Source organism: Abramis brama (assembly GCF_963993115.1).
Source record: "Abramis brama genome assembly, chromosome: 5".
NCBI classification, from domain to species: domain Eukaryota; kingdom Metazoa; phylum Chordata; class Actinopteri; order Cypriniformes; family Leuciscidae; genus Abramis; species Abramis brama.
In genome coordinates, this window is record NC_139967.1 from 26,778,176 (window position 1) to 26,791,248 (window position 13,073).

The 13,073-nt window shown below is 38.3% G+C and overlaps 1 protein-coding gene across 4 annotated transcripts; it reads left to right on the top strand.

The window, feature by feature from the left end:
* Window positions 1-314: 314 nt before the first annotated feature.
* On the top strand, window positions 315-11,551 carry fancg (FA complementation group G). 4 transcript variants are annotated; one of them, XR_014606132.1, is made up of 16 exons: window positions 3,516-3,729; window positions 3,815-3,899; window positions 3,984-4,109; window positions 4,195-4,388; window positions 4,581-4,722; window positions 4,935-5,065; window positions 5,259-5,405; window positions 7,036-7,190; window positions 7,286-7,352; window positions 7,560-7,864; window positions 7,952-7,992; window positions 8,283-8,450; window positions 8,548-8,662; window positions 8,790-8,886; window positions 10,101-10,852; window positions 11,086-11,551. XR_014606132.1 is itself a non-coding variant. In XM_084113323.1 (15 exons), the coding sequence occupies exons 4-15, from the start codon at window positions 4,019-4,021 to the stop codon at window positions 8,881-8,883; spliced, it is 1,650 nt and encodes a 549-aa protein (XP_083969449.1). In that variant the 5' UTR covers window positions 315-447; window positions 3,683-3,729; window positions 3,815-3,899; window positions 3,984-4,018; the 3' UTR covers window positions 8,884-9,110. The 4 variants fall into 4 exon arrangements, 3 of the variants coding, with proteins under 3 accessions (XP_083969449.1, XP_083969450.1, XP_083969448.1); XM_084113323.1 differs by lacking the exons at window positions 10,101-10,852; window positions 11,086-11,551 and adding an exon at window positions 315-447 and having other exon boundaries at window positions 3,683-3,729; window positions 8,790-9,110; XM_084113324.1 differs by lacking the exons at window positions 10,101-10,852; window positions 11,086-11,551 and adding an exon at window positions 323-380 and having other exon boundaries at window positions 3,683-3,729; window positions 8,790-9,110.
* Window positions 11,552-13,073: the final 1,522 nt, after the last annotated feature.

Consider the following 13,073-nt stretch of genomic DNA (forward strand, 5'->3'; position numbering starts at 1 on the left):
ATCGGTGAATCCGGCCAATCGTGGGACAGCTGTGTCGTCATCTCAGCTCGCTCAACCGCTCTGGAGAAACTGCGACACATGTTATCCTCAACGTTCATCATCATATACAATACGAATGCTAAAATGTTATTAATATTTTATGATGATATGTAATTCTTTAGAGCATTATGTGTGAAATATTTGTATCTTTTAAAATGTTACATGTACATTTTTGGAAATAAACGTAAAAAAGAGGGGGAAAAGAAACTGCGCCACACCGGTGTTGTGAAATATTCGGGTGTCTGAGGGTGCGTCTCAATCAGCTCCCTAGTTCAGTTAGTCAGGACACTGATCAGGGAGTCAGCCATTCGATGACTGAGCGGCGCTTACATGATATTCATGTAAGTTTCCTGTATTGTGTTAAAGCGACTGAAAATAATTAACGCACGCTCCTCGGCTAACATAAAGGTAATTAGCCTATGCTTCAGCGTTAAACGAAGTTAAGCTTATATTCTTAATTGTTATTTATGCTGAATAGGCTATATTGTTTTTATGATCGTGTGTTAGCGGTTTGATATGATCACAGCCAATGATTTGCTAGAGGTGTAGCAAAACGAGCCAATAGCGTCTAAGTAGGCTATGTTTCTGTTTTACCTTGAGAGTCAGTAAAGCGTATCGTTTTAAAAGTTTGCCGAAATTTATGGTAGTATAATAATATTCATTATAAACTCCTGTGGTGAAGGCAGAAGTAAACATTACTAGTTTGTAGAAGCACTTCTATTCTGGGTAGACTTGAATTTCATGTGTTATGTAAATGTTTCCAAAATTGCACACATGCATGAAAACAAGTTAATGTATTTTAAATATATTTCCATTTTTATCTTAATAGGCCATGATGAATAATCCATGTAATAACTATGTAATGTCTACTAATAGCCTTAATTCTTTTCCAGAGAGGACTTGTGCCTATAAATATCCCTGTACACCAGACAAAGCAGAAACTTTTAGTTTATTTTTTACTTGGATTTGACATGACAGTGTTTTTAACATTTTAATAACACAGGTTTGTTGTAAATGTCATTTTATTATATTTTAGACTGAATGTGTCAGTTGCAAAGGCTGGTATCACTGGGATTGCATGAGCAGACTAAACTTTCATTTGTCTGGGATCCCAAGAACCTGTGTAAAGTGTGTTAGTGTGTGTGTGTGTGTGTGTTTAAATAAAAGTGTCATATCATGACTTCTCCTCATTTGTGAATGAAACTTAAACACAGAATCAATATTTTGAAGAGCATCCATTATTACAGTAAGACCTGTAGCTTAAAGCACGAGAAGGCTAAATATGGTTTATAAAAGATTTCTATATTAAAGATCCCTCAGTAGTCTGATCTTTCTTTTGACCATTTCGACTTCTCGTGCTATAAGCTGCAAGATATCCTTCAAAATATGTGAATAGCGCAGAACACAACAGCGAGAGAGAGGAGTATGTGGTCATTCCAGGGACTCAGCAATATTTCAGTCCCCCAAACTTTTTAAAGTGGTGGTTCACCAAAATGAAATGTTAAAAGCTTTTCAAAATACTTCGGTATGCCCATTGGAATGAAAGAATTTTTATCATAAAATAATGTTTTATTTATATCATACACTAAGCATTTGTCGTGTCCTTGAGGCGCTTCACTGTATCACTTACTAAATATTTAACAAAATGTGCAGTGTCTATCATTTTTGGCAATATTGTTAGTGTTTATTTGTATTACTTTCTCAACGACAGTACCCCATCACAAAAAAATAAGATGGAACATTTTTTTATTTTATTTTTTATTTAATCAATAATTGTATACACACTAGTGTGCCGTGACAGGTTGTCAGGTGTGGCGTAGAAAATGATTGAATTCCAAACAATAAATGCTACAAATAAGAATAGCCTATATCATCGGACGAAACCTTGTATCTCTTTATTTTGTCATTTTTGTTTTATAAAATGAATGCTATTGGTCATCCTTTACGTCTGTATGTGGGTTTTACAAATATGTAACAAATAAAAAGCATTAAAAAGAGGTGATTAAACCTCATAACTCCATTGGCTCCTCGAACTGTCAGTCAAACCTCATAATTCCAACCCCCTCCATTTTGAATGTGCCGTGCCTGTACATTTTTCATAGAATGTTAATATTATAATGACACGTGCAAGTGTCTGACCATATCTATAAAAAGGCACAACTATGAAGACGGTGTTGTTTTATCACCAACAACATCAATATGAAATAGGCTATATCACACACAATGACCTTATTGTGTTCCTACCTATCTGCCAAAGACTTTATATAAAGGGACTATGTTTAAACTCAAGTTTCACATTTAATGTGAGTACTACTTTTAATAATATGCCATTTGAAGCAATGCTTGTTTAAACAATTTTGTTATAGTGGCGTGTCATAAGATTTTTTACTTATCAAAAATGTGCCGTGGCAAAAAAAAAAAAAAAAAAAAAAAAGTTGGGAAACACTGCTCTAGAGTACATTTCAATGTACATGAACATACATATATAAACATTGTCAAATTCTTCCACTTTTAGGGTCAATTTCTGAGAAGGTATTGGGTCTCAGTGCTTAATCTTGTTGGGGGATACCTAAGTATAGTGTGCATACAGAACATTTCAGGCTTGAGGCTTGTCTTGAGATTGTTTTGTTTTTTTATGGGGGCAAGAAATTATTATTCCCCTAAGTTTTGGGTTGATTATCTCTTGGGATGTGCCTATTCACAGATACAAATCCACATAGAAAAAAATCACAGATGCAAAAATATTGAGTTTGTGATTCCGCTGATTGATTGTAAATGAGGTATAAAACTGTGGTTCTCAACCAGAGGGTCGGGGACTTCAGCCATTTAAAACACAGTAAGTCTATCCCTCACAGCCTCGCTTTCATACCTGTCTTGGTGCTGCTCAGAATAAGGTCTATACCACTGATATAGAGAACATTATATACATCCGTGGTCTATACCCGTTTGAAAACGCCCCAAAATTGCAGTAGCACCTCAATGCAGTACACGAGATCCGGGGGGGGGCGGAGTTGGATCCAGATATAAGGGGTGGAGATTGGTAGGTTTAGGGGTGGGTTTAGGGATTAAGGGGTGGAGATGGGTAGGTTTAGGTATATGTAAGGTGGGAGGAGTTGGATCTGGATCCGACTCCTCCCCGTGGATATCATGTTCTGCAGTGAGGACCATCTCCAAAATTGTGAAATGCTCTTTTGTTCTGCAGAGATTGTGTGGCATAACAGTGAAGGCATTAAGATTCAACACAATTTTCTTTACCTAATAAAATGCACTATATAATGACCCACACAGAGATGATATAGCCTGCTGACAAATAAGCAATCAAGCATTTAAACAAACAATCTTACTTTAACAATAATACAACTGTGACATTTGAAATGAACAGAAATGATCACTAGAACGTTCTCAACAGTGTACATTAAGTTTTAGACTATTGCATCCTAAACAGCAGGTGGCGCTGTATCACTAATCATTTGTTTAGACTTAGAGGAGGAGGGAATGTTCGAATCAGATGAGGAAGGGGACTGAGTGATTCCGAATCCGAAATATGCATGAGCTTTGATTTAATAAAGTACACATGAAATGTTAGGTATCTGTTGACTGCCTATATTTCGAGTCTTTGACATGTCTACTATTCCCTGTTTAGTTGATAGATGGAGTGAGGAGAATAACAACATAATATTGACTTGGAAGGTAACTTACTGTAGCAAAATATCTTTTTGATCGTTTACAGTAAAATTATCTTACGCATAAATACACGTACCGTTTACCGTTTCAGCAAAACGGAGTAAACCTTGAGCCAAATCAAGATGTTCGGAAGCGATGCTGTTCAGAAAGCCTTAAACTGCTTCAGAAAATTCAAGGTACTGTCATCATGTGTTACTTTTGATGGCTTACACAGTGTGGTTATATTGACAGAAGTGTATAATCATATTGTGTTTACACAGGAATACCAGCAGCTACTGAACGACTCAAACTTGAAATGACAGTTTCATATAATACGTTTTTATTCTCGTTGGGTTTCTCCAACCCCAGTGAGGTCGAGGAGAGTCTCATCCACACATTATTAAGAGGTAATTGAAGCATTGTTTTTTTGTATTATTAATGATTTATATGCTGTATGTTTTATGTTCCCTCAATCTTTCTGTTTTTCTGTAGCTTTAGAGGCTGCAGGATCTCAGGTGTCCAGTTCTGATCCAGTGAAGTTGTGGGAGGCTGTTCTTCAGACTTTTGGCTCCTCAGCCATTGTGCCGTATGTCTACAAGCTTCTGCTGATTCAGTGGATGTTGTGGCTCATGCACTGTCAGTTAGAGAGAATTCTTACTGTTCTGACACAGACTAACCAACACAAGGTATTGTTCTTATAATCTTTATAAATAAATATAATGTTAATACTCCCCTTGGAAGTTTGCTGAAGCGTCCGACCCTCTGGTTGAGAGTTTTGCAATACTAATACATAGAGATAATCTCAACAAAAAAAAACACATTAATTTTAAGAATGTATATTTGACTGCTATACTGCTGTCATCCTCATCTCCTCTCAGAGAGAGCATTCAGCACCTGTGAATCTACTGACAGAAACACGAAACCTTGCTTTGAGCATGGAAGAAGACTCCGCACTAATGGTTGCCATGGCAGCAAAGGACCTCAAGGATCTTTTGCACATCTGCACTGTGATATGTCAAGGTATGAAACGTCTGAACTAACTTATTATTTATGCATTATGTAGATCATTATATTAATGTCAGAAGAAATATACAGTACATGTAAGTGTTGTTTTATGATAAAATATTGTATTTAGGTAAGACACAATATAGATGTAATTTTAAATTTCTTTGCAATTTAAAACAATAAATAGTAGACCTGCCATTGGTCCTAAAATGTGTTTCTTGGTTTAGGGGTGGAACAGATGAAGATGGAGAAATATTCCGAGGCCCTTGAGGCTTTTCAGGAGGCTAAAGGCCTCCCAAGTCCCAGAAGTCTCTTGGCACAGATTTACACTCTTACAGGCCAGAGTTTTGCTAAGCTGGTAAGAAGCTCTGTCCAATCCTTTATCCAGTGAACTCTGGCCTGAACTTAATAGACCTAAATAGACCAAATCTTGAATCAACAGTTCCTGAATCAGTTCCTGTTTATATTTGATTAATTGAGTTTGTTTAACTGATTCATGTGTGGTGGGTCATAATTAGTCTCTTGAGGCTCTGTTTCTTATGTCCGTGCAGGGTCAGCCCCATTGTGCTCTCCACTTTTATCAGAAGGCTGTGGAGCTGGATTGTGCATGCCATAGTGCACTTTATCAAAGTGCTGTGGTGTTCAGGCAGCTTGACAATTCAAAGGCAGAAATTGAGGCCCTGCATCTTCTTTACTCAGTGAGTCATTCTGCACACAACTTTTTTGCTTCTTCTTCTTCTTAGTATTATTAACTCTTTTATTTTATTTTATTTTATTTTATTTTATGCAATGTACCTTGTGCTTTACGGCATGTATGAGAGGTGCATTTACACAAAATCATTAACAGCTTGAGATATCATTGATAACAAATTATTAATTGCTGTCCTTACTTCACACTGACCATACAACAACTCATTACTAATGATATTACTATACTACTACTATATTAAAAACAATATAGTATTGGCTCTCTCAAGCCAACTTAATAAATAAACAAATAAGTACCAAAGGTCCATATCTCATGACTGTCTTCTAGCATTAACAAAGTAGACCTAAAACAAATACATTTAAATGTGCTCTAAGCGATGTCACACGTTTTTAAGGCCAAAACATTTTTTGTCACATACAGCAAACATCTCCTCACTATCTGCTAGCTGCATGTCCCCTGAACACACTGTAAAAAAACGCGGTCTCTGCAGACAGCCCAGGCTCCACAAACAACAAAAACAAACTGGGATAACCCGCACCACGAAACATAACAAACCGTTCCAGCCAATAACCGACGAGAAGGATTTGGGGTGGGGTTTGGGGGGTTAGTGCGCGGATGAGGAGGAGGGAGGGTCTAGCTAGCCTCCGTTTTGTTTGACAATACTTTAAACATCAACAAGAAGTGATGTCACCCAACATCACTTAGGGTGCTTTCACACCTGCCTCGTTTAGTTCGGCTGAATCGCACTAGAGTTCGTTTTCCCCGTTGGTGCGGTTCGTTTGGGCAGGTGTGAATGCAGCAATCGCACTCGGGTGCGCACCAAACGCGGACCAAACAAGCGTACCGAGACCTCCTGGAAGAGGTGGTCTCGGTACGCTTTCAAACGAACTCTGGAGCGGTTCGTTTGTGGTGAGAACGTGATCCGACCTCGAACAGAACCAACTGCCAAAAAACTGCGCATTTTTGGACTAAGCCAGTTGCCGTAATCAGCTGCGCTGTGCATTATAGGATGAGGAGAAATGTTTGTTGACAGTTTGCAGCTCGCGGACAAATTTGGAGTTTTTAGGAGGTGCGGAGCCTGATAGAAATTATTATTAACAATATTTTCGAGCCGCATCCTCGGTTCATTCTCAAATATTATTGTTTGTCTAAAGTGGTGTAGACAAACTAATAAAATATGACCAAGGATACAATCAGCCCACGCAGTCGTCTCTCCATAGTAAACAGCGGCGTGTTGTTGTCTACACGTTAATTCTGACCAAACGAAGTGCAGTTATGGAAATGCGTTCCGAGTGATGTGGATGTTGTCACGTGACTGCATTTTGGTTCGTTTTATCAACTCATAAACTGATTCGGACCAGAGCGATCAGTGTGGTGTGAAAAGGAACCAAAACGCCTTAAAAATGCTACAAAGTATCATTTTTCGCCCTTGGTCCGGACCAAATGAACCGGACTACAGATGTGAAAGCACCCTTAGACAGACTCTGCTTTCGCTTCAAACAGTAAAGGATGTTTCACATTCTTTCATAATAATCCAATGAATGTATTTCCTGCATGTTATGTCGTGTCATTTTAAAATGTGTTTGTTAAACAATACTTTTCTCTTGCTTTGTTTACAGGCAGTCCAGCTGCAGGCTGATAAAAGTTCATCTAGTGCTTCACTGGTCTCTCCAGCTACACTGCTTGGTGGGGAACAGATGACCTTCATTAGCAGAGTCCCTTCCTCCTCTCTGATTCTGCACACTTTGGCTCACACATGTGTGTTCAATGGCAGGCAAGTGATCCCTCAAAAAGGGCCAATGCTTGATCAAATACCAATATTTCAATCAGATTTAGAAAAACAAAATATATATCATTTTTGTCAATCAGTATTTCAGATGGTGTTGAGCACTATCTTGATCTGTTGGCATCACTGCAGTCAGATGGCAAAGATCTTGTAAGGACTGCACTTTTTCATGCATCAGATTCAGAAATAATGCATACAAAGTGATGTGACTGATTCAAGTGAAGTCACCTTTATTTATATAGTGCTTTATGCAATACATATTGTTTCAAAGCAACTCCACAGTAATAAAGAGGAAAATAACTTGATCAGTGACACAAACCTCATCAAATATGAGACAACAACCTGTCTGTGTTTCAGGTATCCACAGGGGATGGCACTTCTTTTCCCAGAATCCCAGTGGTCTACCTTGAAGCAGGATTTGCTTTGTTGAAAGCTCAAAGGTATAGTGATGCTCTTGTGGTCTGCGAGGAGGTCATCACTAGCACTTTAGACTTCATTCCCAAGAGGCTGCTACTTGATGCTGTTGAAAAACAAAAATCTGATTCCGATGTCATACTTGAAAATGTGGACTTTGTATTATGGGCTGGTGCGGCCCATCTCCTTCAAGCACAAGCCCACTGGAAACTGAAGGACACCAAAGAGGCTATTACAAACTTCACAAGGTACGATGTGATGAGAGTTTCATTCAGTACCTAGCTTTGTTGGCAAATCATGTTTTATGCAAATGCTCTCTTGTTCTTTCCTTTCAGAGCGATTAATCAGCTGGTGAAAGTGTTTATTAAACAGAAAGGTAAGTAATCTCTTTCTTTCTAGATTGCAGAATCATACTAAGCTTTGTCTGTCTTTGTTTGTGAAGTATCATCCAGGTTGAAAAACGCAGACTTAAGAGATAAAATTAACTATACACAAATATTTTTATCCTAGGGTTCTCATCCAGTATCTATTTATGACAGATCTGCATTCAAGAGATGAAGCTGTTTTCCAATTTTTATCTTACTGAAGCCACATTTGATGTGTGAACTTGTTTTATTGTCTTCTTTCATGTATCATTACTTAAATGGTTTCATCTTTAACTTTTAGACTGGAAACAAAAACATCTTGGAAACACTGAAGCAATGGTTGAAAGAATGGTAACTTTGGAAGCAGCAAAAGGACAAGCACTAGCTGGTAGAGGGCGCTGCTTTTTGGAAAGGGGTCAATTGAAGGAGGCCCTGAGAGATCTTCATCTCAGTCTCCAGATGACACCAGGTTTTCAGCTGATATGCTTTCATTATAGTGAATTGTGCTTAGTCTGATACATTGCCCTGTCCTTCTCAAATTTAAATGTGGAATTGAATTTCACTAGGTTGTAAGAATACTAAAATGTGGCTAACTGAGGTCTTGTGGAGGCTTGATCGTAGAGAGGAAGCATCAGCTAACTGGAGAGAAGCCCATAGTACTTCAGATACACCTAAGTCAATGTAAGCTATTGGACAAGTTATATGTCAGACTATGACTTTTACACATTAAAGTCACACATCATTGCAATCTATAATTTCTGTAACTGGTGTAATGATTGTTCAGTCATTTTTTTGACTTGCGTTACAGAAACCTACCGCTGTATTTGCAGGCGTGGCCAGAGGACACAGATTTTGACTTCACTGACTTGAAGAAGAAAATGGGCGAATACATTCATGCCTAAAATGTAATGACATAAGATGAGGATGCTCTCTATTATAAATTGCACCATGTCATCTTTTTTGGTGCATAACTACATACAAAAAAGACTGTTTTAATTTCCTTTTCCTAATTGTGTTGTCAGATGTAACCATGTAGCATAGTAATACCCCTACTACTGTAGCTGAAGTGTCATCCCTAAAACAAAATTAAAGAGCTGTGCTAATCCGAGGGCAGGATTTCATGCTACAATGTCTCTGTTGACATTTTATTCAACCATTTCCAATAAGGTTGCATTCCACTTGTCAGAATGAAAAGAGAAAGCATCCAGCCTGGAATCAAAATGTATTTTATACATGCTAAACAAAATAAGTCTAAAATAGTGGGGATTTTCTGATTAGCATCTTTTTGGAATGGAAATTAACCCCTTTTATCTATTATCTAGAAAACAACATTTCTAATGAAAAGGATTTCAACAGATAAGCAATTCCCGCACACTATCGTAACTTGCAAAGAAGTAATCTCCTGATGAGTACTCCTAGTACTCCTGATGAAGGTCGTGTGACCGAAACGTTGTGTGAATAAATATTACTTCTTTGCAAGTTACGATAGTGTGCGGGAATTGCTTATCTGTTGAAACGATCCACCTGGTCTTATTATCCTACGCACCTATCACTTACAGGTGTGCGATGGAGTTTGTTCACTAATGAAAAGGATTTGAAATGTATAAACAATTATTTTATTAAAAAATAATTCCTTTAATTTTTATATCATGCTCCTTATTTCAACCCGCACAGTCGCATGTAACTTACATGATATGATGTAAGTATATTATAGGTGCATAATTTTTTTTTAATATCATGGAAAAGTGTATATTTAATTCAAAATTCAAATATTCTAGATTACACGTAAAGTGAAGTATTTCAAGCCTTGTATTAATTTCGATGAGTACAGCTTACAGCTCAAAATATTAAAAATCTGGTATCTCCAAATATTAGAATATTTCCTAAGATCAATCAAAAAAGGATTTACAATACAGAGATGTTCAAGTTATGAAAAGTACAATGTTCATTTGTGGACTCAATACTTGGTCAGGGCTCCTTTTAGCACGAATTACTGCATCAATGCGGTGTGGCATGGAGGCGATCAGCTTGTGCCACTGCTGAGCCGTTATTGAAGCCAAGGATGCTTTGATAGCGGCCTTCTGCTCGTCTGTTTCTCATCTTTCTCTTGACAATACAGGTCAGGCGAGTTGGCTGGCCAATCAAGCACAGTAATATCATCGTCAGCAAACCAGTTGGTAGTAGTTTTGGCACTATGGGCAGGTGTGACATCCTGCTGGAAAAGGAAATCAGCATCTCCAAAAAGCTTGTCAGCAGATGGAAGCATGAAGCTCTAAAATCTCCTGGTAGACGGCTGACTTTGGTCTTGATAAAACACAGTGGACCACCACCAGCAGATGACATGGCATCGCAAATCATCACCGACGGGAAACTTCACACTGTTCTTCAAGCAACTTGGATTGTGTGCCTCTCCACTTTTCCTCCAAACTCTGGGACTTTGATTTCCAAATGGAATGAAAAATTTGCTTTCATCTGAAAAGAGGACTTTGGACCACTGAGCATCAGTCCAGTTCTTTTTCTCCTTTGCCCAGGTAAGATGCTTCTGATGTTATATCTGGCTCAGGAGTGGCTTGGTACTAGGAATGTGACAGTTGTAGCCCATTTCCGAAGACATCTGTGCGTGGTGTCTCTGGTGCACTGACTCTCCCAAGTTCTTGAATGGGCTTTGCTTGACAATCTTCTCAAGGCTGCGGTTATTCCTGCCAGACTTTTCTCTTCTAGTCAACTTCAATATGCTTCGATACAGCGCTCTGCGAACAGCCAGCCCTTTCAGCAATGACCTTCTGTTGCTTACCTTCCTTGTGGAGGGTGTTGATGATTGTCTTCTGGACAAATGTCAAGTCAGCAGTCTTCCCCATGATTTGGTTGTGTGTACTGAACTAGACAGAGAGATATCTGGTATTTATACTGTATGAATGGTAATTTAATCAAACTCATAAAAAATACAAAAGGGAAACCAACAGCACTCGTGGTAAGGGGAACTTTAATAGTTTCTAAAAAATACAAAAGCGTTTCGGCTTAAGAGCCTTCCTCAGGCTATACAACAGACACAATTTAATCAAACTCGAAATTAGATATTCTAATATTTTGAGGTTTTTTTTTAGCTATAGGCCGTAATCTACATTAAAAGATGCTTGTAACATTTTAGTTTACGTGTTATGAGTGTAGAATATATTAATATTGTCACTTGCTTAACTTGATGAAAAATATACTTTTCCACAATATTAGATTTTTTCAGACGCACCTATTTATTATGACAGTAATATTATATATACATTCACCACATTGCTCTGCATTCCAGCTCATTTAAATAATTATTATTAAAAACATTTTTTTTATTATATATTATCTGAGACATAGAGTGTGTGTGTGTGTGTGTGTGTGTGTGTGTGTGTGTGTGTGTGTGTGTGTGTGTGTGTTTTCCTCTTTTCTGAACTGCTTGTTTCCTCTTGATTGGTTTGATTGAAGTTTGAACTGAAAATGAATAATGCCAGTGTGGGTCACATTGATTTGAACAGTAAATTAAGCCCATGTACCCATTAAGCCCACTTTCAACTTTGAAGTCAAATTAAAAAAAGGAGAAAATTATATTTTATGCTGCTCATTATTTTAACCAGTCCAGTGATTTGTTACTTCCCTGGCATTTTTTTATTGCATGCAATCACATTTGGCAATGTTGAGTTAGCCCCACCCATGTGCATGCTGTCTCATGGGACCTCACACAAAGTCACCCCAAAACTTTGGTGTTTCGGGACCCTTCAGAAATCAACACATTTCTGCAATTTTCAGCCATTTCTTTGGTAACTATATTGATATTATAAATAAGAGATAAATGTATTGTTTTTGGTGTATGAACAAATTGTACTTTCATTTTATATAATTTTCCTTCAAATGGAAAGATGAGTTTTATTAGCTTACGTTCAAAGCTAATCTCTAGGTCAAACCATTAGCCTTACAGAAAGGCTAGACTGCCAAAGAATTAAGCATGTGAACTGCAAACAATAAATGTTTTGTGATTCATTTTACATTAATTTACAAATAAATACATCATAAATTGTTTTGTAGAGAAGATTATTTTCATAAATTAACTTTTTTAAGATGGGCTTAAATGGTACAGTGCCACAAAACGCATGCAAACTAGAGCCAACACAAGCTAAACTTGAATGAAAAAAACTTAACATTTCTCAATGTGGGCACAATGAAAATTACTATGATACTTAGTCCACAGTATATTTAAGCTCCATGCATGTATTTGTAAACATATCTTACATTTTTAAAGGAAAACATTGTCTTTTTTCACCATTACTCAACTGTGGAACCATTTAAGCTCACCTTATGTGTTTCAATGAGGAATCCCTCTAATTGCAAACTTCGATACATTTTCTGAAAGTGTTTAATGATAACATTTCTCTGTGTGCTTTTAACTTACTAACCCTTTTAACCTTACCTTACGTACTACCTTAATTTACAACTATATTTAGATAGGCCTACAAATTACACACATTCATTCAAATGAGATAGAGCCCGTTTTGTCCTAAAGTCCTTTATGTGTAAAGGGAGCCAAGCTGAGTTAAGGCTTGAGATTCCGGGCATGGAGAGGTCCCAGAGGGACCCTACATTCCCCACAGTCCTGAGCCCCTGGGACCGTCCGGCTCTGAGATACCGCCACTTCCTGTCCAGCTTTGACCGGGGAAAACTCAGGACCCAAGCCGAGTTGGGGCTCCGGACTTCTGGCATGGAGGGGTCACCCAGTGGGCCCCCTATGCCGGGAGTATTGAGCCCTAACTCAGCTTTCTTCCAGAGATATGGTCACTTCTTGTGGAACTTTGATCGGGCATAACTCCAGAGTCAAGCCGACCTAAGGTTGCATACTACCGGTGTGGGGGGCCCACTAGGAGACCACCCAAAACCCCAGAATCTGGAGCCCCAACTCGGCTTCCTTCCTGAGATACACCCGGTTAAACTTCCACCTATGACCAGGCATAACTCGGGAGCCAAGCCGACTTAAGGCTCCAGACTCCCGGTGTGGGGGGCCCACTAGGAGGCCCCCCTAAGCCCCGAGTATGGAGCCCCAACTCAGCTTGGCTCTCGA